At 44.7% G+C, this 26393-nt stretch overlaps 1 protein-coding gene across 1 annotated transcript in view; it reads left to right on the forward strand.

Annotated features, from left to right (window-relative positions):
• Positions 1-26393, forward strand: part of LOC310931723 (ERC protein 2-like) — a gene marked incomplete at both ends in the record, with an annotated part of 151206 nt that overhangs the window by 75985 nt on the left and 48828 nt on the right. Inside the window, 4 exons of the mRNA XM_083894954.1 lie at positions 664-797; positions 9217-9548; positions 15173-15328; positions 19590-19754. Of these exons, the coding sequence (XP_083751080.1) occupies positions 664-797; positions 9217-9548; positions 15173-15328; positions 19590-19754 (787 nt within the window). The remainder of the gene's footprint in view (positions 1-663; positions 798-9216; positions 9549-15172; positions 15329-19589; positions 19755-26393) is intronic.

A 26393-nucleotide genomic window follows, 5' to 3' on the forward strand; every position in this document is an offset into this window, starting at 1 on the left:
CTGATCAAAACCACTTCATATCTGATCTAAACCACTTAGTATCTGATCTAAACCACTAATCTGATGAACAGCGTCTGCAGCTCTGTTTTCTCTCTAAGTTTCAATAATCCTGATTTAAGAAATCCAACATTTTCTCTGTTCTCTAAATTCAGCTTTGCTAACGATTGTGTCAAAGAAATCCTGACTTTATCTGACTGACACTAACACACTGTCCCTTTAACACACTCTGTTCATCTGTCACTCAAAGCTTCACTGGTAACATCTTCAATGGGTGATCTTCATCTTTATCACCAGTGTTAAAGTAAGGAAACATGGTGTGTGTGAAAGTGTGTGTGTGTGTGTGTATGAGTGTGTTAGTATCAGGGTCAGAGAAGGACACTTGTCCTCTGTCCCAGTCCAGACTCACTCTGATCTTCTGGATCTTCTTCTTCAGCTGGAGAACAGAGCATTTACCTGGTGACTGTTCATAGTATTTATCTTTATAGAACACTATCTCCCATAATCCAGACAGTATGTCTTTTCCTTTCCTCTGGACAGACTCTAAAACTCCAACATTCCACCATGTGTTGTCTCCAACATGGACGTCCCAGCTGTGAGTTCCTGAGTTAAAACCCTCAGAGCTCAGGACACTGATGTAACGATCAATCCTCTCTGGATTATCAGGAACCTTCTGTCTGACTCCTCGTCTCACACTGGTCAGATCTTCAGACAGGATGAGTTCTGGACAAGCAGTGTTTGGGTCCAGAACCACAGGACTGTAGGAGACCACGTCCTTCATCTTGTTCCAGATGTTGAAGGTCAGGTTGCCCAGGTGTTTGGCCTCGTCTATCAGAGCTCCTGAGTGCAGCTGTGGAGGCTCCAGCAGGGGGCGCTGCTTCACTCTGTAGTTGAGCAGGAAGGAGACGTCTTCAGCTCTCAGCTCGTCCTCTGTGGCTCTGACTGTATCTGATAGAGCTTCTATGTCTCTGCTCAGAGCCTCCATCTTCTCCTTCATCATGAGACTCTTCTGCTCCTCTTCCTCCCTCAGTGCAGTCATCCTGGTCTCCTCTTCCTCTTCTAGAAACTGATGAAGCTGAAGAAACTGCTCCTTCATCTGTGTCTCTGTGCGTCGAGCCTGGACTTTAATGTGTTCTGCTGTTTCCTCAAACTTCACCTGAACTTCTTCCAGACTCTTTAAGTTCTTCTTGAAGGTCTCCAGAGTTTCCTGAAGGTCCTTCTTCTGTTGTTGAGCAGCTTCATCGATGGGTCTGAACTTGTGGCCGCTGTGTTTTTCTGAATCTCTGCAGACGACACACACTGGCTGCTGATGGTCCAGACAGAAGAGTCTGAGTTTCTCAGAGTGTTGACTGCAGAGAACCTCTGAAGACCTCTGAGCTTTCTCCTGTAAGAAGGTCTCACACAAGTTCTTTAAAGCCAGGTTACATGGTGGTTCTGCCATTGAAGACCTTTTCTTACAAACAGGACAGTCTGGTGTTGGTCTGTCTTTCCACCATGTCTTCACACAGTCTTTACAGAAGCTGTGGCTACAGGACAGAACCACAGGATCTCTGAAGACCTCATGACAGACGGAACAGCAGAGATCCTCCTCTAATCTGGAGGCCATTTTGTCTGTGAGAGAAGCTGAAAACAGAGCAGACTCAGAGTCAGGACTTCCTCCTCCTCCTCTACTGACTTCACTGAAGTTCACTTTGAGTCCAGGTTTTTGTCAAACTCACCTTCAGTGTGTGGACGAGAGGACGAAGCAGCGTCTTGTCTTCACCAGAGTCTGGTCTTCAGTCTGAGTCTCTTCACTCACCAACATAGACTGACTGTTTCATGGTTCTTCTCTGGTGAGTCAGAGGAAGAGGGCGGAGCCTGGAACACAGGTTGGGTTTCATTCCAAACTTTTGATTCATCATCAGAAATATGTGTGTGTGTGTGTGTGACTCTCTGCCCGCAGTAAATTAGATTGATCTCACTCGGTTTCTAGATTTGTCACTGTAAACATTTTTTAAAATCACCAGGGGTTTGTAAAGTCACTCTAAAGTCAGTGTAAAGTCGGTGTGAAGTCGGTCTAACGTCGCTGTAAAGTCTGTGTAAAGTTGGTCTAAAGTCATTGTAAAGTTGGTCTAACGTCGCTGTAAAGTCAGTGTAAAGTCGGTCTAACGTCGCTGTAAAGTCGGTCTAACGTCGCTGTAAAGTCGGTCTAAAGTCACTGTAAAGACGGTGTAAAGTCGGTCTCAAGAGTGTAAAGTCGATCTAACGTCGCTGTAAAGTCGGTCTTAAGTCAGTGTAAAGTCGATCTAACGTCGCTGTAAAGTCAGTGTAAAGTCGGTCTAACGTCGCTGTAAAGTTGGTCTAAAGTCACTGTAAAGTCGGTCTAACGTCACTGTAAAGACGGTGTATAGTCGGTCTAAAGAGTGTAAGGTCGCTGTAAAGTCGATCTAACGTCGCTGTAAAGTCAGTGTAAAGTCAGTGTAAAGTCAGTCTAACGTTGCTGTAAAGTCAGTGTAAAGTCGGTCTAACGTAGCTGTAAAGTCGCTGTAAAGTCGGTCTAACGTCACTGTAAAGACGGTGTAAAGTCGGTCTAAAGAGTGTAAGGTCGCTGTAAAGTCGATCTAACGTCGCTGTAAAGTCAGTGTAAAGTCAGTCTAACGTCGCTGTAAAGTCAGTGTAAAGTCAGTCTAACGTCGCTGTAAAGTCAGTGTAAAGTCGGTCTAACGTCGCTGTAAAGACGGTGTAAAGTCGGTCTAAAGAGTGTAAGGTCGCTGTAAAGTCGATCTAACGTCGCTGTAAAGTCAGTGTAAAGTCAGTCTAACGTCGCTGTAAAGTCAGTCTAACGTCGCTGTAAAGTCAGTGTAAAGTCGGTCTAACGTCGCTGTAAAGTCAGTGTAAAGTCGGTCTAACGTCACTGTAAAGACGGTGTAAAGTCGGTCTAAAGAGTGTAAGGTCGCTGTAAAGTCGATCTAACGTCGCTGTAAAGTCAGTGTAAAGTCAGTCTAACGTCGCTGTAAAGTCAGTGTAAAGTCAGTCTAACGTCGCTGTAAAGTCAGTGTAAAGTCGGTCTAACGTCGCTGTATAGTCGGTCTAACGTCGCTGTAAAGTCGGTCTAAAGTCACTGTAAAGACGGTGTAAAGTCGGTCTCAAGAGTGTAAAGTCGATCTAACGTCGCTGTAAAGTCGGTCTAAAGTCAGTGTAAAGTCGATCTAACGTCGCTGTAAAGTCAGTGTAAAGTCGGTCTAACGTCGCTGTAAAGTTGGTCTAAAGTCACTGTAAAGTCGGTCTAACGTCACTGTAAAGACGGTGTATAGTCGGTCTAAAGAGTGTAAGGTCGCTGTAAAGTCGATCTAACGTCGCTGTAAAGTCAGTGTAAAGTCAGTGTAAAGTCAGTCTAACGTTGCTGTAAAGTCAGTGTAAAGTCGGTCTAACGTAGCTGTAAAGTCGCTGTAAAGTCGGTCTAACGTCGCTGTAAAGTCGCTGTAAAGTCGGTCTAACGTCACTGTAAAGACGGTGTAAAGTCGGTCTAAAGAGTGTAAGGTCGCTGTAAAGTCGATCTAACGTCGCTGTAAAGTCAGTGTAAAGTCAGTCTAACGTCGCTGTAAAGTCAGTGTAAAGTCGGTCTAACGTCGCTGTAAAGTCGGTCTAACGTCGCTGTAAAGTCGGTCTAAAGTCACTGTAAAGACGGTGTAAAGTCGGTCTCAAGAGTGTAAAGTCGATCTAACGTCGCTGTAAAGTCGGTCTAAAGTCAGTGTAAAGTCGATCTAACGTCGCTGTAAAGTCAGTGTAAAGTCGGTCTAACGTCGCTGTAAAGTTGGTCTAAAGTCACTGTAAAGTCGGTCTAACGTCACTGTAAAGACGGTGTATAGTCGGTCTAAAGAGTGTAAGGTCGCTGTAAAGTCGATCTAACGTCGCTGTAAAGTCAGTGTAAAGTCAGTCTAACGTTGCTGTAAAGTCAGTGTAAAGTCGGTCTAACGTAGCTGTAAAGTCGCTGTAAAGTCGGTCTAACGTCGCTGTAAAGTCGCTGTAAAGTCGGTCTAACGTCACTGTAAAGACGGTGTAAAGTCGGTCTAAAGAGTGTAAGGTCGCTGTAAAGTCGATCTAACGTCGCTGTAAAGTCAGTGTAAAGTCAGTCTAACGTCGCTGTAAAGTCAGTGTAAAGTCGGTCTAACGTCGCTGTAAAGTCGGTCTAACGTCGCTGTAAAGTCGGTCTAAAGTCACTGTAAAGACGGTGTAAAGTCGGTCTCAAGAGTGTAAAGTCGATCTAACGTCGCTGTAAAGTCGGTCTAAAGTCAGTGTAAAGTCGATCTAACGTCGCTGTAAAGTCAGTGTAAAGTCGGTCTAACGTCGCTGTAAAGTTGGTCTAAAGTCACTGTAAAGTCGGTCTAACGTCACTGTAAAGACGGTGTATAGTCGGTCTAAAGAGTGTAAGGTCGCTGTAAAGTCGATCTAACGTCGCTGTAAAGTCAGTGTAAAGTCAGTGTAAAGTCAGTCTAACGTTGCTGTAAAGTCAGTGTAAAGTCGGTCTAACGTAGCTGTAAAGTCGCTGTAAAGTCGGTCTAACGTCGCTGTAAAGTCGGTCTAACGTCACTGTAAAGACGGTGTAAAGTCGGTCTAAAGAGTGTAAGGTCGCTGTAAAGTCGATCTAACGTCGCTGTAAAGTCAGTGTAAAGTCGATCTAACGTCGCTGTAAAGTCAGTGTAAAGTCAGTCTAACGTCGCTGTAAAGTCAGTGTAAAGTCGGTCTAACGTAGCTGTAAAGTCGCTGTAAAGTCGGTCTAACGTCGCTGTAAAGTCGGTCTAACGTCACTGTAAAGACGGTGTAAAGTCGGTCTAAAGAGTGTAAGGTCGCTGTAAAGTCGATCTAACGTCGCTGTAAAGTCAGTGTAAAGTCGATCTAACGTCGCTGTAAAGTCAGTGTAAAGTCAGTCTAACGTCGCTGTAAAGTCAGTGTAAAGTCGGTCTAACGTCGCTGTAAAGTCGGTCTAACGTCGCTGTAAAGTCGGTCTAAAGTCACTGTAAAGACGGTTTAAAGTCAGTCTAACGTCGCTGTAAAGTCAGTGTAAAGTCGGTCTAACGTAGCTGTAAAGTCGCTGTAAAGTCGGTCTAACGTCGCTGTAAAGTCGCTGTAAAGTCGGTCTAACGTCACTGTAAAGACGGTGTAAAGTCGGTCTAAAGAGTGTAAGGTCGCTGTAAAGTCGATCTAACGTCGCTGTAAAGTCAGTGTAAAGTCAGTCTAACGTCGCTGTAAAGTCAGTGTAAAGTCGGTCTAACGTCGCTGTAAAGTCGGTCTAACGTCGCTGTAAAGTCGGTCTAAAGTCACTGTAAAGACAGTGTAAAGTCAGTCTAAAGAGTGTAAAGTCGCTGTAAAGTCGATATAACGTCGCTGTAAAGTCGGTCTAAAGTCAGTGTAAAGTCGGTATAACGTCGTTGTAAAGTCAGTGTAAAGTCGGTCTAAAGTCAGTGTAAAGTCGGTCTAACGTCGCTGTAAAGTCAGTGTAAAGTTGGTCTAACGTCACTGTAAAGACGGTGTAAAGGCGCTGTTAAGTCACTGTAAAGACTTTGTAAAGTCGCTATCATGTCACTGTAAAGTCGTTCTGAAGTAGCTGTAAAGTCGGTGTAAACGTTGTAAAAATCGTACATATCATACCTGCCTGTATCAAGGAGTTTATTAAAGCCTTATATAAAAGCAACAATAGTTATGATAATATTATTAAAGCAAACAGTGCATCCATATCGGAACAGTATGGGTATCAGCAGATATCCAAATTCAGAAATCGGATCGGAAGTGAAAAAAGTGGATCGTTGAATCCCTAGCAAATACTTTTTATGAACTGATTCTAATAATTCAGTTACACTGAAAAATATGAGTTACTCGTTTGTGTCGCATCTAAAACAAAGTCAGATTCACGCAGCCGTGCAGTGATGACTCCACCCACGTCGAGTCTGTACTTTTTCGTAGCGGAGTTGTAACGTAAACCGATGCAAGGTTTTTGTCAAACTCACCTTCAGTGTGTGGACGAGAGGACGAAGCAGCGTCTTGTCTTCGGCAGCTGGACTCAGTCAGAGGACAGAGTCTGATCTTCAGTCTCTTCACTCACCAACACAGACTGACTGTTTCCTGGTTCATCTCTGGTGAGTCAGGTGAAGGGGGCGGAGCCTGGAACACAGGTTGGGTTCCATTCCAAACTTTTGATTCATCAGCAGAAGTGTGTGTGTGTGTGTGTGTGTGTGTGTGTGTGTGTGTGTGTGTGTGTGAGAGAGAGACTCTGCCCGCAGTAAATAAAGTTCTCACTCGTTTTTTGTGCGGACTCATAGTACGTAGGTTTATGACAGAAAGTTTCTAGATTTGTCACTGTCACTGTAAAAATAAAAAATAAATCCCCAGGGGTAAAGTCGCTGTAAAGATGGTGTAAAGACGATGTAACGTTGCTGTTAAGACGGTGTAAATACGTTGTAACGTTGCTGTAAAGACGGTGTAAAGACGCTGTAACGTTGCTGTAAAGACGGTCTAACTTCGCTGTAAAGTCAGTGTAAAGTCGGTCTAACGGTCTCAGTGTGGCTCAGTCAAGTTCTTCCACACCAAAGTCAAACCATGTCTTTATCGTCCTTGCTTTGTCCACTAGGACACAGTATAGTATTTTATAAAGACACACAGTGTTCATTGGGTCAGAGCTGCTGTCTTATTAGAGTCAAACTGTCAGTCAAATCAGCCTGACCACTCCCCACAGGTCAAAGGTCAAATGCAGGTCAGCTGCAGGTTATCAGAAGAGGAGCAAGTGCAGTTTTACACAGCTGCTGTAAAACATGAGTCTACTTTAACTTTATTTAGAAACCGCTCACTCTCCAGCAGGAGCTGCTGCTCCTCTGCTGCCTCGTGTGGTCACATTGTGCCACTGAATCACTGACTTTGGTTCAGTTTGTGTCTCACACTGAGATAAAGTGACAAACTCCTTCTAAAGACGCAGCCGTAGGTTTTTATTTCAAACCTCACACAACAAGCTTCAGTCTGTGAGTGGGTGTGGTCACAGATGGTCTATGACAGCATGTGATTGGACGACGTGAGATGAGTCTGGGCAGAGGATGAATGTCTTTATAATCACTGTTTCTGTTGGACCTGGGTCAGAAGATGATGATGATGATGATGAAGAAGAAGAAGAGCAGACACTTCCTCTGAGTCAAAGATGGCCGCTGTCAGCAGGTCCATCACTGTGTGTGTGTGTCTGTGACTCGTCAGTAATAATGACGACGCTCAGTGTTTTCTTTTCACTCTTTAGTCTGTAATTCCTCAGTAATCTGCCACAGCCAATCAGTGACAGTGAGGGGGCGGAGTCAGCTGTGAGTGTGTGTGCTTGTACTTCTGTCTTTGTGGGGACATCATTTTGTCTGGACCCACAATAATGAAGGGATTTTTCAGGGTTTAGATTTGGTTTCAGGGTTAAAGAGTTTGACTCTTTTCTACTCTACAGTTTTAACACGGCTCGACTCTACTCGCTCGTGTCTGTGTGTGTGTGTGTGTGTGTGTGTGTCAGGGTTCGTACGGTCATGAAAAATCGGGAAAAGTTTTGGAAATTGATAATGCGTTTTCTAGGTCCTTGAAAAGTTAATGGAAAAAAAAGATTTCCTGTAAAGTTTTGGAAAAGTCATGGATAATATTTTGGATGCGTAAAACAAATATAATGATGTAATGTGCGATTAAAGCACATCGCAGCGTCGCTGCATGAAACTGCGGTTTCAAACCAGTGACTTGTAAAGCAGTTGTTTTGGGTGAAAGTGAATCATGAAACAGATTTGTTGACAGAATGGTTCAGTCCATCAGACTCTGAAGGTAAACACCAGTGAACGTGGTCACGATCTCTAATTCCAGCAAACTCCTCTGTTAAAGTGATAGTTTGGAATTTTGGACATAAGACCTATTTTCCTTTTCAAGAAATTTCATTCAGTTCTTCTAGTTGCAGAGTTCGCTGATGCTATGGCTAGCGCAAGTCAATGGTACCTGTTAGCATGGCATTAAAAACACTCATACTGACTCCATAGTGCACCAGAGGCAAATCAATTGGGGCAGACTATTGATGTACATATCTGTGTTGATAGAATGTTTGAAATAAAACCAACCTTGCAATTTGAAGGATTTATGTCTCAGCAGCAGCTTGTCATACTTCCGGCAAACGCGGACTGATTCCGCTGCTGCTGAGAAAGTAGTCCCTCAAAAATTCATATGATGCGACGTTAGTTTCGTTTCAAATATCATTCTATCAACACAGATATGTTCATCAATAGTCTGCCGTTACAATCAATTTGCCTCAGGTGCACTGTGTAGTCGCTATGAGTGTTTTTAATGCCATGCTAACTTGTATCATTGACTTGCGCTAGCCATAGCATCAGTGAACTCTGCAACTAGAAGAACTGAATGATATTTCTTGAAAACGTCTCCAGACGTCTCCATCACACTGACTGAGCTGGAAAATAGATCTTATGTCCAAAATTCCGAACTATCCCTTTAAATATGGACATTTTAGACATTTGCGATGCTAAATGTTGGAGATAAAAGTTCATGTTTTCAGGATTTTGAAGTCTTTTTCACTTTAATCTACAGCTGAACTTTAATCACAGAAACAGCAGCAGGTCAGTGATGAAGATGAAGAAACTGTTTTCTCACTCAGCTTCCATATGTGCTTATTTCGTCCATTAGAGCTGCTGTAGAACGATATAAAACCAGGCCAAGTCTTATTCTAAAGCGAGAAAAACAAAACGTGTTTTATTTTAAAGCGATTATACACTTATACAATCAAAGCTGATGGCCGCTATCTTTAAATCTCTGCCAGTAAAAGCCTCACAAACACAGCTCTGTGGATCTTTAAGTGCAGTAATGAGTGTGAATAGATAGGAATTACAGAGGAAAAGCAGAGCTGGTGCTTTGACGGCCAGAAATAAAGCTCTGCTGCTTTTGTTGGAACGTTTGAGTGTGAAGAACTCCAGGTGGAACCAGAGAAGAGAGAGGAAATGAGAGGAAATCACTCTGTTCTCTCTCTGAATCTACTGAACAACAGTCTAACACTAAATCCTCCCCAAGGAATTCACTCATTTGAGTAAATGAACAAATCGTTTTCCACTCACACACACACGCAAACACACACACACACACACACACGCAAACACACACACACACGCACACACACACACACACACACACACACTTCACTCCTCCTGATCTCCACGTGCCCTCGTTCACCTCCTGAAGTCTTCAAAGTTTTCACGGTCTTCACCGTCTTCACGGTCATCGCGGTCTTCACCTTCATCACGGTCTGCATGGTCTTCACCGTCTTCACGGTCTTCACTGTCTTCATGGTCTTCATGGTCATCGCGGTCTTCACCTTCATCACGGTCTTCGTGGTCTTCGTGGTCTTCATGGTCATCGCGGTCTTCACCGTTATCACGGTGTTCACTGTCTTCATGGTCTTCACAGTCTTCACGGTCTTCATGGTCATCGCGGTCTTCACCTTCATCACGGTCTTCATGGTCATCGCGGTCTTCACTGTCTTCACTGTCTTCATCGTCTTCATGGTCTTCATGGTCTTTACGGTCTTCACTGTCTTCATGGTCTTCATACACGGTCTTCACGGTCTTCACTGTTTTCGCGGTCTTCACGGTCTTCATGGTCATCGCGGTCTTCACCGTTATCATGGTCTTCACTGTCTTCATGGTCTTCACAGTCTTCACTGTCTTCACTGTCTTCACTGTCTTCATGGTCTTCACTGTCTTCATGGTCTTCACAGTCTTCACGGTCTTCACGGTCTTCACTGTCTTCATGGTCTTCACTGTCTTCATGGTCTTCACTGTCTTCACGGTCTTCACTGTCTTCACGGTCTTCACTGTCTTCATGGTCTTCACTGTCTTCATGGTCTTCACTGTCTTCATGGTCTTCACTGTCTTCACGGTCTTCACTGTCTTCATGGTCTTCACTGTCTTCATGGTCTTCACTGTCTTCACAGTCTTCACGGTCTTCACGGTCTTCATGGTCTTCACATGTCTTTAATAGAGGAGTCTGCTGGATTTAGAGACAGAACCATCAAGACCACGTTCACTGGTACTTCAGAGTCTGATGGACTGAACCATTCTGTCAAATAATCTGTTCATGATTCACTTTAACCCAAAACAACTGCTTTAAGTCACTGGTTTGTGTTTGTGTAGAAGACGACTTGTACTTTTAGTCCAGTATGACTTGGGCGTGGCCTGTAACTGTAGACACACAGACAGGATCTGATCACTTGTGATTGATGATGTGAAACAGTTGATCAGGACGATCAGATCACAGAAAAGAGTCTTTATGGACGTTTCATATTTTTCTTTATTCTGATTTCACAAACTTGAACGATTTTAATCATCATTAGACGTCAACGAGTCGTTTTTATGGTGTGATGACATGTGAACACATGGACTCTGGTTCTGTTCTGACTCTATTTATTCATCATGTTGTTTCACACTCTGACACACACACACACACACACACACACACACACACACACACGGGGCTGTGACAGTAAATATTAGTCCATGCTTTGGGGCAGCGTGTGTGTGTGTGTGTGTGTGTGTGTGTGTGTGTTGTGTGTGTTTTGTGCAGTGTAAACACACCGGTGTGGATATGGAATAATCATGTGGCTTCTTTGAGCAGCTGCTTGGTCACAGACTGTTTACTGAGCTCGAGGGTTTCTCTTAAACGCTAATTTGTCACTGTCAGCGCTGTGTGAAGACCAGAGACTCTGTGTGTTTGGATTCTATTTAAAGACTTTATGAGAGGCCGAGGGCGACGTGAGGGCGACGTGAGGGCGACGTGAGGGCGAAGTGAGGGCGAGGCGAGGGCGAAGTGAGGGCGACGCGAGGGCGACGCGAGGGCGACGTGAGGGCGACGTGAGGGCGAGGCGAGGGCGAAGTGAGGGCGACGCGAGGGCGACGCGAGGGCGACGCGAAACTATCATTTTACGAGAAACTATCACGTTATTTGGAGAAACTATCACGTTATAACGAGAAACTATTACGTTATAACGAGAAACTATCACGTTATAACGAGCAACTATCACGTTATAACGAGAAACTATCACGTTATAACGAGAAACTATCACGTTATAACGAGAAACTATCACGTTAAAACGAGAAACTATCACGTTATAACGAGAAACTATCACGTTATAACGAGAAACAATCACGTTATAACGAGAAACAATCACGTTATAACGAGAAACAATCACGTTATAACGAGAAACTATCACGTTATAACGAGAAACTATCACGTTAAAACGAGAAGCTATCACGTTATAACGAGAAACTATCACGTTAAAACGGGAAACTATCACGTTAAAACGAGAAACTATCACGTTATAACGAGAAACTATCACGTTAAAACGAGAAACTATCACGTTATAACGAGAAACAATCACGTTATAACGAGAAACAATCACGTTATAACGAGAAACAATCACGTTATAACGAGAAACTATCACGTTATAACGAGAAACTATCACGTTGCGATGTAGTTACCTGGTTAAGCATGTCTGGATAAATCACCGTGTGTGTGTGTGTGAGTGTGTGTGTGTGTGTGTGTGTGTGTGAGTGTGTGTGAGTGTGTGTGTGTGAGTGTGAGTGTTCTGCTCTGTAATCAGCAGCTGACGGCAGATTTATTATCTCTGCTTAGATTTGAGCCACGTCTATAGATAGTAGCTATTAAAATTCTTTGAAAACGTGTGTGTGTGTGTGTGTGTGTGTGTGTGTTGTGTGTCTCACATCAGTCTTGTCGTGTCTTGTCTCTGTCGTTCCGTCTTAACTCTGAATAATGAAATCAAACACAAACGTGTATGTTTTACATTTACATACACACTTATATATAAACTGTTTTTTGTGTGCATATATAAACTGTATACACACACACACACACACACACACACACACACATGATTATATCTGTGTGAGTTTGATCTTCTTCATCTGTGTGTTTTCGTCTCTCTGAAGGAAAATCAAGTCTCCGAACATCCAGAAGCAGATGATTCCAGGAGACGTGAGGACAGACGTGAGGACAGATGTCCTGAGGACAGATGGACATCCACAGGTCTGTGTGTGTGTGTGTGTGTGTGTGTGTGTGTTCATTCATGGTCTCACACTCATTTACCCTCTTTATTCCACTTCTCTCAGCTGTGAGTGAGTGAATGTGTGATTGTGCTCAGAGAAAAGAGGAAAGACGTCAAAGAACATAGAAATATTCACATGTATCGAGATATTTTACACATTTTAGAACATTAGAACCCAATTGTCCAGTTTTTTAGTAATATTGAAGCCATTCAAGTCCAAAGAATAGCCTGAAATGGTACAAAGGTAAGTAGTGAACTGAGAGAGGTTAAAATAAAAAGGTAAAGTTACCGAAAAGAAGAAAGTCAAAGTGTCAGTGAGTAGAGTTTCCTTCAGAAACTGGAGAAACTCTGACATGAAGAGGTCTGACGGAGTCAACAGCTTCATCATCATCATCATCATCATCATCATCATCATCCTTTCGCCGACTCGACGGCGTTCTGAACTCCTGTGTGATGAAGAGAAGGTTTCAAACACAGATTGATTTTGGAGTCTGATTGATTACAGACTTTGATCCGTCCACAACACCTTCTTCCAGACTTCAGTCGTCCTTGGCGATGTTTCATGGTCCAGACAAACTTCTTCTTCTTCTTCTTCTTCTTCTTCTTCTGACGTCTTTGCTGCTGTAACTCGACCGTTCAAACCTGCAAACTCCAGGTCTTCTCTTCACAGTTCACATGTCAAACAAAGTTTGTTGAAGGTCAAAAATGAGTCTGAGCAGTTTGTGTAAACGTCCATGAGTGTGTTTGATGTGTGTGTGTGTGTGTGTGTGTATCTGCGTCTGCATCAGGAACACAACACGCTCCGCGGGTAAACACAAACAAACAAACATGGTCCATGTCAATCTCATCATGTCATCTCAACGCTCCATCGTCTTCATCGTCTTCATCGTCTTCACGCTGCACTTCACAAACACAGAGGAAATGTTCACTTTGAGCCTTTGAACAGGCCTTTATGTGTCTTTATCACACACACACACACGTGTGATAAAGACACACGTGTGTGTGTGTGCAGTAAATGTGCATTCTCTCACTCTCCTCTGGTTTATTTAAGTGATTATAATGCCTGCATCAAACCAGAGGAGAGAGCCAGACCATAATGAGTGATCCTCAGGGACTGAAGGTGATGACTGCTGCTGCTGCTGCTGCTGCTGCTGCTGCTGAAGCTGCTGCTGCTGAAGCTGCTGCTGAAGCTGCTGCTGCTGCTGAAGCTGCTGCTGAAGCTGCTGCTGCTGAAGCTGCTGCTGCTGAAGCTGCTGCTGAAGCTGCTGCTGCTGCTGCTGAAGCTGCTGCTGCTGCTGAAGCTGCTGCTGCTGAAGCTGCTGCTGCTGAAGCTGCTGCTGCTGAAGCTGCTGCTGAAGCTGCTGCTGCTGAAGCTGAGGCATTTATTGTCTCTGCATCTCTTCACTCTCTCCATCTCCACAGCGTTCTCTTTCCTCACACTTTCTTCCATTCCTTATTTTAGGCCAGAAATATTCTCTCGTTACTAATAAAACTCCACACACACACACTAGTTTGTGTGTGTGTGTGTGTGTGTGTGTGGGGAGGGGGTGGTTCTGTCTGGGGGGGCGGGGTCAGAACTATGTGTCGCTTCTGTTGCATCAAATTACTGCCCTGACTGTCACGTCTAATTATGTCTTTGCTGACACACACAGCCTTCCTCTGTGTGCGTGTGTGCGTGCGTGTGTGTGTGTGTGTGTGTGTGTGTACGTCACACCTCCAGCTGTGTGTCGTGCTGACAGAGTTCGTCCACAAGTGTCTGTTTACGACGGAGTTGAAAATCACAGAAGTGACACAATTTTTGATGTTTAACTTTAAATCAAATCTCACGATCGTCATGAGGATTTATTCAGATTATCTGGTCGTAGAATCCTCAGAAAAACGTTAGTGTTGTTAAACGAGATTAACTCTGACTTTGATTATCTGTCACAGTCCTGAGAAGATGACGTCACTCTCGTCTGTGATTGGACGCTCGTTCCTCTGAAGTCCTGAGGTTCTACCGTTATGACTTTGTCAGACTTCCTCCTTATTCTGTGGACTCCAGGTCGATGGAGGCTGTTTTTCCACTAACAGACAGTAGGGGGCAGTAGAGACGGTCACCCAATCTCCCCACAACAGAACATTTAACCATCACAAAGACTCTGAAGTTGCATAAATGAGGTCAAAAATCCTGCGTAGTTGTGCTTTAAGTGAGGGACACGTCGGCATGTGGACTGTGGGGCGTTTGTGTGTATACAGCTGCAGAGCAGGGGTGGGCGGAGACAAGACGTGTTTTATTTCATTTCTCTGGACTCTCATGGTGTTTCCTCAGTCTGACGTGACCTCAAATGGATCATCACTTCCTGTGTGCAGGAACCTTCTAACCAAACTCTTCTCCCTGTGTGAACGCAGTCATTCCCTGACATTATTTACCATAAATCAGCAGGAGCTCTAACGTGATGATCTTTTAGCTCCTCCTCCTCCTCGTGTGATTGTTTGCATCATTCAAACATTAATAAATCAGACTGTTTGACGACAAAGAATCAGGACTTTACTCTGAACTGAGCTTTGGAAGAGTTTCCTCATCCACCTTTGTCTCCACGCTGCTGCTGCTGCTGCTGCTGCTGCTGCTGCTGCTGCTGTTTCTGCTGCTGAAGCTGAAGCTGCTGCTGTTTCTGCTGCCAGAAAACGTGTGAAACTGAAGATGAGTCAACATTTTCGGAGTCAGAGGGGAAATTTAAGAAAAGAGAGGAAGAAAGAGCGAGTGTTGTGGGCGTGAGGTTATTCTTTCTCTAACTGTTTTCTTTTACAGTTCTTTGGCTCAGTGTGGATAAAGGATCTGTTTCCTGCTCACACCAGGTGTCGAGGCCACACACACACACACACACACACACACACACTCCATGACTTATCGCTCTCTTCTGTCTCGGCTGAAGAAACCTCCGTTTTTTGAGGAATTCTCAAATTCTCCTCGGCACGAAACCATTTATTTATTTATTTTTGTATTTATATTCAAACCAAGAAAACTCTCTCCCTGGTTTTTTGTTACTTTGCCTTCACCACCACCTCCTCCTCCTCCTCCTCCTCCTCCTCCCACCTCAGCTTCCTCCTCTCTTGGCTTCCCAGGATGCAATGCGGGACACGGTGGAGCGGATCAGGGACTTGGAGACGGCGCTGAGGGAGAGCATGAACACGTCCGCCCACAGGGAGGCGCTGTGGGCGCAGGAGGAGGCCGCTCGTGTTCAGGCCCAGAGCGAGGTTCTACCTGATTACACAGAATTATACATACAAACACACAGAGCAGCTCCCCCGTGTGGCCGAGCGTGTGGGTGCAGGCGGCGTGAACGTGCGATCTTTGTGAAGTTAGGATCACAAAATGGACGCCTCATGGTTTAACCCCCCCCCCCCGCTCACAAACATGCTTTCCATTCTGCGTTTATGAAACAGAAAATAAGAGTTGCGTCATCCTTCTTTCATTTTCCGTTGCATGTCTGCAAATGTAAGCACATGTTTGACTTATTTTGACTTTATGTGCATGTAATTAGAATTCATTAACAGAGCTTTAGAGTCTGCAGTCCTGATGGAGCACAGACACACACACACAGACACACACACAGACACACACACACACACACACACACACACACACACACACACACACACACACACACACACACACACACACACACACAGACACACAAACACACACACACAGACACACACAGACACACACCGCCTTTCTGCTTTAAACCTCTGCATGGTCCACTATCTGTGTGTGTGTGTGTGTGTGTGTGTGTGTGTGTGTGGTGGGAAAGAGAAACATGGTGAGGGAGTGTGTTTCCTCCTGGTGTGAGTGTGCATTTAAATGAGAATGACCTTGCATTACTTATGCGAGCCACAAGTAACACGAGAGCAGGCGAGAAGCTTTAGGACCAGAGCGAGACGTCTGTGAGCGTCTATGAGCGTCTGCGTTCAGACGTCTGCGAGCGCCTGTGAGCATCTGCGTTTAGATGTCCTAGAGTGTCTGTTCAGACTTCTACGAGAATCTGCGTTCAAACGCCTGTGAACGCCAGTTTGGGATCAAGTCGTTTTTGTCTGACGTCACATTTCAGTGTCGGCTGAGCTGAACCTCGTCAGAGCAGGAACTGAAAACACCAGGTACCAGGTTCTCTCAATGAGCCGAGTCATGCTGAGTCATGCTGAGTCATGCTGAGTCATGCTAGAACTGTATCATGGAGAAGCCTCATCAGTCCAGAAAGAGCTTGTTCATCCCTGAACCTGAGCCTCTGCACTGGTTTGACCCAGTTCTCTCTGCAGACTGAAGCCAAACCATTATTGTTCTCATGGTTCTGTGTCCGTCAAAGCACTTTCAACAATCCACTAACGTGTCCCAAAGTAAAGTTTATTCACGTCTGTCAGCGTTGTGTTGGTGTTACGGAGGTGCATGACTCAGCTTTGACTCAGCTTTACTCGTGTGCAGCCAATCAGGACAATCCTTCCCCGACTTGTGATGCTTTAACACTGGCTGACCCCAGGAGAACTGGTCAGGTTACTGAAGATCCAGAGTCCAGACCACAGACAAAACCTCCGTCAGCACATGAAGAGTTTCTCTGAACTGTTGCAGGTCACAGAGACGAGGACAGGTTCTCCTGAGACGTCACATGACCCTGACTCACATTCTCACCCTCCAGAGTAATCAGTCTCATGATGTGTAATACTCTGAGAGCTGAAATGGATCATGGGTAAATGTCCTGAGTCACTCCCCCCCCACCCCTCCCTGTCCTGACCGTCTTCTCTCTTAATTCCTGCGTTGTCGTTCCTTAACGATGTCCTCGCTCCGTCTCCGTCTTTGTCTCAACGTTCTGTCCAGCGTTTGAACCGAGCCTTTGAACCAGCAACAGAAACCCAAATGGACAAGAGGGGATTTGGTTTTTCCCCCGTTAGCTCTGAGCTCCCAATCAGCTTAGCGACTCCAAAGGGCTTTGGGTCAGTCTTAGCCTGGTCGGGGGGGCTTTGCCTTGAAGTTGAGCTAAATTATCACGCACAGGCTGGACTAAGCTGATCAGGGCCCTAATTTCACTAAAACTCATTGTATTCCTTCTTAATGATGTGATTGTGAGGCGAGGGCGAGTCTGGGCGGTGGAGTTAACCGGAGAATGAGGCCGGCAGCGCTTGATGGACGTGTGTGTGTGTGTGTGTGTGTGTGTGTGTGTGTGTGTGTGTGTGTGTGTGTGTGTGTGTGTGTGTGTGTGTGTGTGTGTGTGTGTGTGTGTGTGTGTTCTTGTACTATGGGCATACTGAGGACCAGTGAGGGTTTTTAACCAACAAAGTGAGGTTATTTTTACAGAGTGAGGACATTTTGGCCGGTCCTCATTTTGTTTTCATTGAAATCACTTCCATAGGTTGCAAAAAAAAAAAATCACTTTTTGGATGAGATAGTATAGTAGAATTTTTTTCAAATTTTGGACCAACAATTTTGGGTCCAATTTTTTTCTTCAAATTTTGGACGGCATAGTAAAGTACAACGTTTTTGTCAAATTTTGGACACATTTCTTTTGTCAAATTTGGACAAAATTTTTCTTTTCAAATTTTGAACCCAAATTGTTTTTTTCAAATTTTGGACAACATAGTATAGTATGACATTTTTGTCCAATTTTGGACCAACATTTTTTCGTCAAAGATTTTTTCGAAGTTTGGACGACATAGTATAGTATGACGTTTTTGTAAAATTTTGGACCAAAATAAAGAAATCGAAAAAGTTTTCCAGCCCTTTTTGCTCTGGGGCTCCACCTGCAGACATGTTATGGTACTGCAACCAGTAGTTCTTTATAGATGTCATTCATGAAGTAGATATTTGTAATTGTGTTGATTTATAAAGTGGAAATGCTGGTCCTCACTTTGTCAACACTTTTACCCGGTCCCCAGTATGGAGCAAGTACAAGAGTGTGTGTGTGTGTGTGTGTGTGTGTGTGTGTGTGTGTGTGTGTGTGTGTGTGGACATGAAAAGATTGCGTTGTGTACAGACATCAAACATGACGATGACGATGGCGTGATGCTGGACAGCTGGACGTCTCCGTGATCTGGTGGACGCTCTCATGTTCACTTGTTGTTTGCAGGAGAAAGAGATTCCAAACGTTTGTGCCTCGGTTTTGATTTGTGTGAAGTTATGACTGGAAGTTATCACTTCCCCACGGCCTCCAACATCTTTTCTTCTTCTTCTTCTTCTTCTCATCGTCCATGTGTGATCTTCACGAGCAGCACATGATCTTCACATCTGTGGAACACACCTAGAGAACCGGCCGAGATGGAAAGTGTCCTGAAAATGTGTGAACGATTTGGCTCCTTCATAAAAGAGGCCCGTTGACCTCCTGCTGAGTCCTTCCTTCATCCTCCTCCTCTCTCTCTCTCCTTTATTCTCTTTCATTCCCTTCGTTTCCTTCACACCCATGAATTTGCAGAATATCAGCTTTGAACAGAGCTGATATTCTGTCCTACGATCACGTCATTACGGTGTGTTTACGTTGTCTGAGCACGCCTGCTGCTGGATCCTGTTGTGAAGTACTTGTTGTTAGACAATTAGACACTTCCTGCCCTGGGATAATGACGCCCCGAGGTCACTTCCTGTCTGTCAGACGCCCAGGTTTGGACACACAGACCTGTGTGGCTTCAGGGCGTGTGTGTGTGTGTGTGTGTGTGTGTGTGTGTGTGTGTGTGTGTGTGTGTGTGTGTGTGCGTACGTGTGTGTCATTGAGTGGTTTCTCACCTGCTCTGAAGTCGACTCACGCACTTGAGAGTGAGGTGAAATTATCCTCGTCGTAGATGTTAGCGTTGTCCTTTTCCTGTCGTCTCACCTCAATTACAGGCTTCTAACACACACACACACACACACACATATTCTTGTACTTGCTGCATACTGAGGACCAGGTAAAAGAGGTGACAAAGTGAGGACCAGCATTTCCACTTTATAAATCAACACAATTACAAAATATCTACTTTATGAATGACATCTATAAAGAATTACTGGGTGCAGTACCATAAAATGTCTGCAGGTGGAGCCCCGGAGCAAAAAGTGTGTGAAACACCAGGGCTGGAAAATGGGTTTTTGTACTAAATTGAGGAGCTGTGTTAAAAACAGAATATAACATGTTTACAACCTAAGGAAGTGATTTCAATGAAAACAAAGTGAGGACCGGCCAAAATGTCCTCACTTTGTAAAAATGTCCTCACTTTGTTGGTTAAAAACACCTCACTTGTCCTCAGTATGCCTCAAGTACAAGAACACACACACCTTCAGAAATAAGTGCTGTACCACTTCCATATGTGTGTGTGTGTGTGTGTGTGAGAGAGAGCATGCTCCTGCATAAGTGTTAAATCAAACTTTCATATCAAATTGACGATGATTTGGTCAACACCTCTGACAGATGGCAGCAGGGCCGTGTGTGTGTGTGTGTGTGTGTTTTCACTCAGGTTTAACCCGTGTGTGTGTGTGTGTGTGTGTGATGTGTCTGACCCTGAACAGCTGGAGGACCTGATGGGGGCGCTGGAGAAGACGCGACACGAGCTGGACGCCACCAAACTGCGTCTGACGTCCACTCAGCAGTCGCTGCGAGAGCGAGACGGACATCTGAGCAACATGCGCCACGAGAGACGGCAACAGCTGGGAGAGATCCTGGAGATGAAGTCAGTGTCTGTCTGCCTGACTGTCTGTCTGACTGTCTGTCTGTCTGTCTGTCTGTCTGTCTGTGTGTGTGTCTGTCCATCATCGGTCCGTTTGTCTCTATAATCAGAGTTATTGATATTGATTGATTGTGTAGTTTATCAGGATGGTCCTCACTTCCTGTGTCTGTGTGATTTAGCCTCATTAGCCTCTTTAGCCTCGTTAGCCTCGTTCAGTTCGTCCTGTCATTCGTTCACATGTGGACGTGGTTCAGGTCTCAGTACTGTGATCTGACCCTGGATCAGCTCACGTCCATCATCAATACACTCGCACTTTATTGACGGCAGGTGTTGTGGCCTGAGACGGCTCATCGACATGTGTGTGTGTGTGTGTGTTTTTAATGTGTGTGTGTGTGTGCAGAGCTGCTCCATGTGTGTGTGATTGAAGGAGCATGAAGCCACAGATCTGGTGTTCATGTGTCGCAGGAAGATGCTTTTACTGTCGTTCACTCAGTGAAGAACAAAAGAGAAGGAGGGAGTGTCGCTGTTGCACACACACACTCACACACACACACACTTGGTAGTCTGTCTGTCTGTCTCTTATAACCTCCACCTCTCCAGGCTCACTACACATTATAACTATTGATTTGGCTCATTATTTGGCAGTCAGTCTGTTGGTGGATATAGGGAACAGTCCATTATTTGGCAGTCAGTCTGTTGGTGGATATTGGTAACAGTCCATTATTTGGCAGTCAGTCTGTTGGTGGATATTGGTAACAGTTCATTATTTGGCAGTCAGTCTGTTGGTGGATATTGGTAACAGTTCATTATTTGGCAGTCAGTCTGTTCATGGATAGCACAGCTCATTATTTGGCAATCAGTCTCTTGGTGGTATATCAAATAGCTCACTATTTGGCAGTCAGTTTCTTTGTGGTATATCGAATAGCTCACTATTTGGCAGTCAGTCTTGGTGGTGTATAGAAAAGCTCGCAATTCGGTAGTCGGTCTGTCCATGGATATAGATAACAGCTCATTATTTGGCAGTCGGTCTCTTCTTCTTCTCTCTGCTGTGAACACTTGTTCATGTGTTCTTCATGTCTGCAGTTATAACATCCTGTATTTTCAATAAAAACAATGTAAGAACTACATATTAAATACACCAAACACGTCATCAAAACACAAAATAAACCACTTTAGTAAACCAGTATAGAGGATAATATGGAACACACACACACACACACACACACACACACCGTTTTATACTTTGAACATAAGATGTTCCGTAAATAAATAAACACAAAATATGCTCTTTATTCACTCTGTACGTTTTATAAAACACACACATGATCCAAACCATCTTCCTGTCTGTTCCAATTTCCTCAGTACAAACATCAGCAGTGATGTTTGTACTGAGGAAATGTGTTACATATGATCCAGACAAACAACAAACCACACTCTATACATGTACATGTACGTATATACATGTACATAGATGTACGTACATGTATGTGTGATGGTTTGTTGACGTAAAGAGCAACAAAATTGTTTCACTTTCTCTCTCTGTGTGTGTGTGTGTGTGTGTGTGTGTGTGGTCTCTTGTGCGTAAGACTGTGTGTGTGTGGAGAGATTGAAGGCTGGGTTTTGGGGGTCACTGGTGATGAGGATTAAAGGACTGTGGAATTGTTGTGGGGGGGGGGGGAGCTTTGTGAGAGACACACACACACACACACACACACACACACACACACAGGTTTGTGCTTCAGTCATAGTGAGGACCTCACAGACGTCATGTTCTCTAACCTGTCACCTGAACCAAAATTTGACAAAAACATCATACTATACTATGTCGTCCAAAATTTGAAAAAAAAAAATTGAACTAAAATTTTTTGATTTTTGATTTTTTTTTTTTTGACAAATTGAGTATATCATGTTATAGCAACCTAAGAAAGTGATTAGAATGAAAACAAAGTGAGGACCGGCCAAAATGTCCTCACTCTGTTGAAAACCCTCACTGGTCCTCAGTATGCCGCAATTACAAGAACACACACACACACACACACACACACACACACACACACACAGAGCTTGTCATCAGTCATATATCTGCAGACATTCAGTCATTTTTCTGTCATATACCCACAGAACAACGTTAGCTCAGGGAAACTAAACAGGAACGATAGAATGGAGAAATGAGACGGAGGAGTGTGTGTGTGTGTGTGTGTGTGTGTGTGTGTGTGTGTGTGTGTGTGTGTGTGTGTGTGTGTGTGTGTGGTGGGGGGGGCTACGCAAACTGAAGTATTTCAAATCATGAGAGAAGTTTGATCACAGGCCAAGTCTCTGCCTCTCTGTCCACGCTGTAATGTGGCATTAGTCAAGAAAGACCAGCTGAAGAGAACCGTGTGTGTGTGTGTGTGTGTGTGTGTGTGAGAGAGTTACACAATAAGAGCTATGCTTTTCCAAACGTGGATTTTTTTTAGTTTTCTTAGTTTAAAAGACTTAAAAAATCCTGCAAACATGAACGTTCGTCAGCGCTGATGAAATAAGACGATCGTGATCACGTTCACTTGTAGTTTAGTTAAATTAAAACAAGAGAAAAGTGGACAAATCTGAGAACGGTTCAACTTCCTTCTTTCATGGTAGAATCTTTGCTTGTGATAAGTTATTTAAAATGAGTTCCTCTTCTTATTTAAGTTGACTTTAAAATGTTTTACCTTTAGAATGTATTATAATATACACACACTAATCCTTTTCTTAACATGTGATTATTTTTTAGTGGAAAACTTTTGCTCAGTTTTTGCAGTGAAGTTATTTTCTCCATTAATTGATTTATTGTTTGGTTCCTTAAATGTTAGAAATGTGTTTCCCAAACCTGAGAATGACGACGTTCTCCTGCAGAGAACCATGAAAATACCAGAGAACCTGTGTGCGTGTGTGTGTGTGTGTGTGTGTGTGTGTGTGTGAGAGAGAATTTCATACTGACCCTTTCAAATACTGAGCCAAATGTTTGATGAATAAGGAACGTTCCAGGTTTTTGCTCTGTCACACCACACCAGATCCAGTTTCCTCCATACTGTACACACACACACACACACACGCACACACACACACACACACACACACACACACACACACACACACACACACGCACACACAGATGGTCTCGGGTCAGTGAGTGTAGTCAGTGCACACAATAGAGCGATGATGTGTTTGGACGTGGTGAACAGCCGCTCATTGAGATGTTTCCACAGTCTGAACGGGATAATTCAACACGCCACAACATCTCAGTGACTCCTGTAAACGTCGGGAACGTCGCTGATATCATCTCTGTTTACGCTCACGCAGCCTGGAAAACCGCAATCGCCGGAGCTAAGAAAAAGGTTAGCTAAAGGCGGCTTTTAAGAGGGAAGTGGAAGCCGTCGGGAGGATTTGACACTTTGAGAGATGGAGAGGAAATTCTGCTCTCGTCGGTTTGTTTTAAAGACGACAGACGAGAGAAGCTGCTGCGGAGATGATGGAGAGAGAGAGAGAGGATGATGATGGAGGAGGTGAAGAGGCTGGTGTACAGGTGGGAGTGGAGTCTGCTTAGCAGAGATCTGGAGAGACGTTCTGCAGACATAGAGCTACAGTAGCAATCCCATCATGCAACACTGTCCACATTCATAGACGTCAGCGTATAAACCAGGAAATATGTCAGACTGCTCGTCTGCAGGAAAGCTGAAGATGTTGAAGATGCAGAAACAGGGAGGGAAACAGAGAAGATGGAGCTTCTGATCCAGTGATCACTGACTTAAAAACTTAAAAGTGGGAAAGACATTGTTCATTTTAGCAGAAACTCTTCCTGCCGTCATGGCGATGTAAACGAACCGGGTCACATGACCTCTGGAGCTCTGTTCTCCAAAGGTTCTGCATGTGATGAGCCAGAAGTCAAGACCTTCAGAAGAACAGCTTTGTGATCCTTAAATGTCTTGTTGAGGGGAGATTGTGGACATTGAGATGGACATGGAGGTGGACATGGACATTGAGATGGACATGGAGGTGGACATGGACATGGACATGTTCTGCATGTGAGGAGCCAGAAGTCAAGACCTCTGGACGTTCTCCAGAGAAGAAAAAAGTTCTGGACCAATGGAGGAGAGTCCGTCCTCTTGATGCCACTGATCTTATGACCCAGACCCAGATGATCTCCTGCTGCTTTTTCTGTTTATATGTGAATGACAAATCTGGACCAAATCACTGAGTCATGACACAAACACCAGAACCAGGACGACGTTCCTGTGCTGACGAGTAGATCCAGAGAAACCTGGATGAGGAGGTTCTATGAAGTAGTAGGAAAAGGGCGTGTCTGATACCCACACAGAGTCAAGTACACTCTTAGAAATAAAAGTGCTAAGTAGAACCATGTAAGGTTCTTCGGCTTGTCCTCATAGGAGAACCCTTTTTGGCTCAAGGTAGAACCATCCACCAAGAACCCTTTATTCAGGAAAGGGGTTTTAAAGGGTTCTCTGGATCAAAATGTTCATTAGAGTCACCAAGAACCCTTGAAACCCTTTCTTCAAGAAAGGGTTTTTCAGAAGCAAATGGTTCCAGGTAGAACCTCAGCCCTTGTAGAAGAACCCTCATTTCTAAGAATGTAGAGCCGAGTAGAACAAGACCGGTGAAATGTGTGGAGTTTTTCCTCTTCGGTCTGAAAGTAAATCCACAGTAGCTGCTGGACAAAGACCTTCAGGATGTCTGTGGATCAGAGATGTTAGACCAGGGTCAGCGTTGGTGAAGGACGTAAACACAGAAACATAATCTGCGTCATCTTCACGGTGTCATTAGCAGAAGCCTCGCGTCTTCAGCTCCAAACCTCTGACCGCTGAAGTTTACGTCTGTCCGCCGAGCGTGTCGGCGCGTCCCTGCGTCGGCCGCTTACGGTAACGCGGCGTAGCATCGCGAAGCTTAGCGCGGTAGCGACGTTATGACTTCCAAATCCCCCAACGTAGACATGCTGTCTGCAGAGCGCCGTCGCCATGGTTACGCTGAGTAAACACACAGAGAGAGGCCAGCTGTTCTGGTCAGGTCATGTCCCTACACACACACACACACACACACACACACACACACACACACACTTTGAAATCACACTCACATGTGGAAAAAGGTCTCATGTGCAGCTACGATCATATGCTAGGACTTAGCGCACACACACACGTATGGTGTTACAGTGCCATTGTTGTGATTGGTAATGACACGGCGCTCAGTGAATGGGATTCTCTGTGCTGTGATGATGATGATGATGATGATGATGATGAGGAGGAGGAGGGGGCGGGGCCGACCACACATCGCCGTGCGAGCAGCGTTGTGTGTGCGTGGCCTCGTGGGAACCTGCAGTCATTCATCATATCTGTCTGGGCTGCGTGGCCTCTGACACGCGTGTTTACCTTCCACATGTGTGTCGTAGGTGTGTTATTGTGTCAGGGCCTCGGTGCAGGCTCCGCCCCCTCCACCGTCTCCTTTGAGCTTCATCACGTGGAAACCCTAGAGCGTGAGGTCATCTTCAGTATCACGTCTACATGTCCATGTGACACTGAGTAAGACTTCAGAAGAACAGCTTTGGGATCCTTAAATGTCTTGTTGAGGGGAGACTGTGGACATGTAGGTGACATGAACATTGAAGTGGACATGGAGGTGAACACTGAGGTGGACATGGAGGTGGACATTGAGGGGACATGGACATATAGGTGGACATGTAGGTGACATGGACATGGTGGTGAATATTGAGGTGGACATTGAGGGGACATGGACATTGAGATGGACGTTGAGGTGGACATGGTGGTGAATATTGAGGTGGACGTGAAGGTGGACATGGGGTGACATGGACATTGAAGTGGACATGGAGGTGAACATTGAGGTGGACATGGAGGTGAACATTGAGGGGACATGGACATTAAGGTGGAGGTGGACATTGAGATGGACGTGGACATGGAGGTCACATGGACATTGAGATGGACATGGTGGTGAACATTGAGGTGGACGTGAAGGTGGACATGGACATGGAGGTGGACATTGAGGGGACATGGACATTAAGGTGGAGGTGGAAGTGGACATGGCTACACAGATTGCGTTTGCCGACACATGGTCAGGAGAGAGGAAAGGGAGGGAGTCAGACGTAGACGATGGATGATGTCGTAAAAACAGGTACTCCCAAACTGTAGGGGGCGCTCCGTAGAGGGTTAGTTCCACTTTAACCCCACGTTTCATGGCTTGAGTGAATGAGTGAACGTCTAAACTGTAGTTTAGCAGCAGGTCATGGAGACTAGAACAGCTCTTTATAAACACTTTACAGTATAAGGATCTGAACAACATGATCTACAGCGATCACAGCTGCATATGTGATGTTTGCTGAGTAAGTTTTAGCTCACGCCGACTTCATGTTTCATAAATTTCAGCTCCATTTGACCGAGGAGTCTCAGTGTTGTCTGTGAGAACCTTCAGAGATGCTGTAACAGAGCTTTAACAACATGCCTCAGATGCGTCGAAGCATCTGAACGTTCAGTCGACTGGAAATCTGATCTGAGTCTGAGACTCCATCAGAGATCAGGCTGCAGTGGAAGTGACTCTAACATGAAAACAAGAGTAAAGAGGAAGGAGGAGATGAAGCAGAGGGAATCAGAGGCAACAGAAG

Source organism: Microchirus variegatus (genome assembly GCF_963457635.1).
Source record: "Microchirus variegatus genome assembly, chromosome: 9".
Lineage (NCBI taxonomy): Eukaryota > Metazoa > Chordata > Actinopteri > Pleuronectiformes > Soleidae > Microchirus > Microchirus variegatus.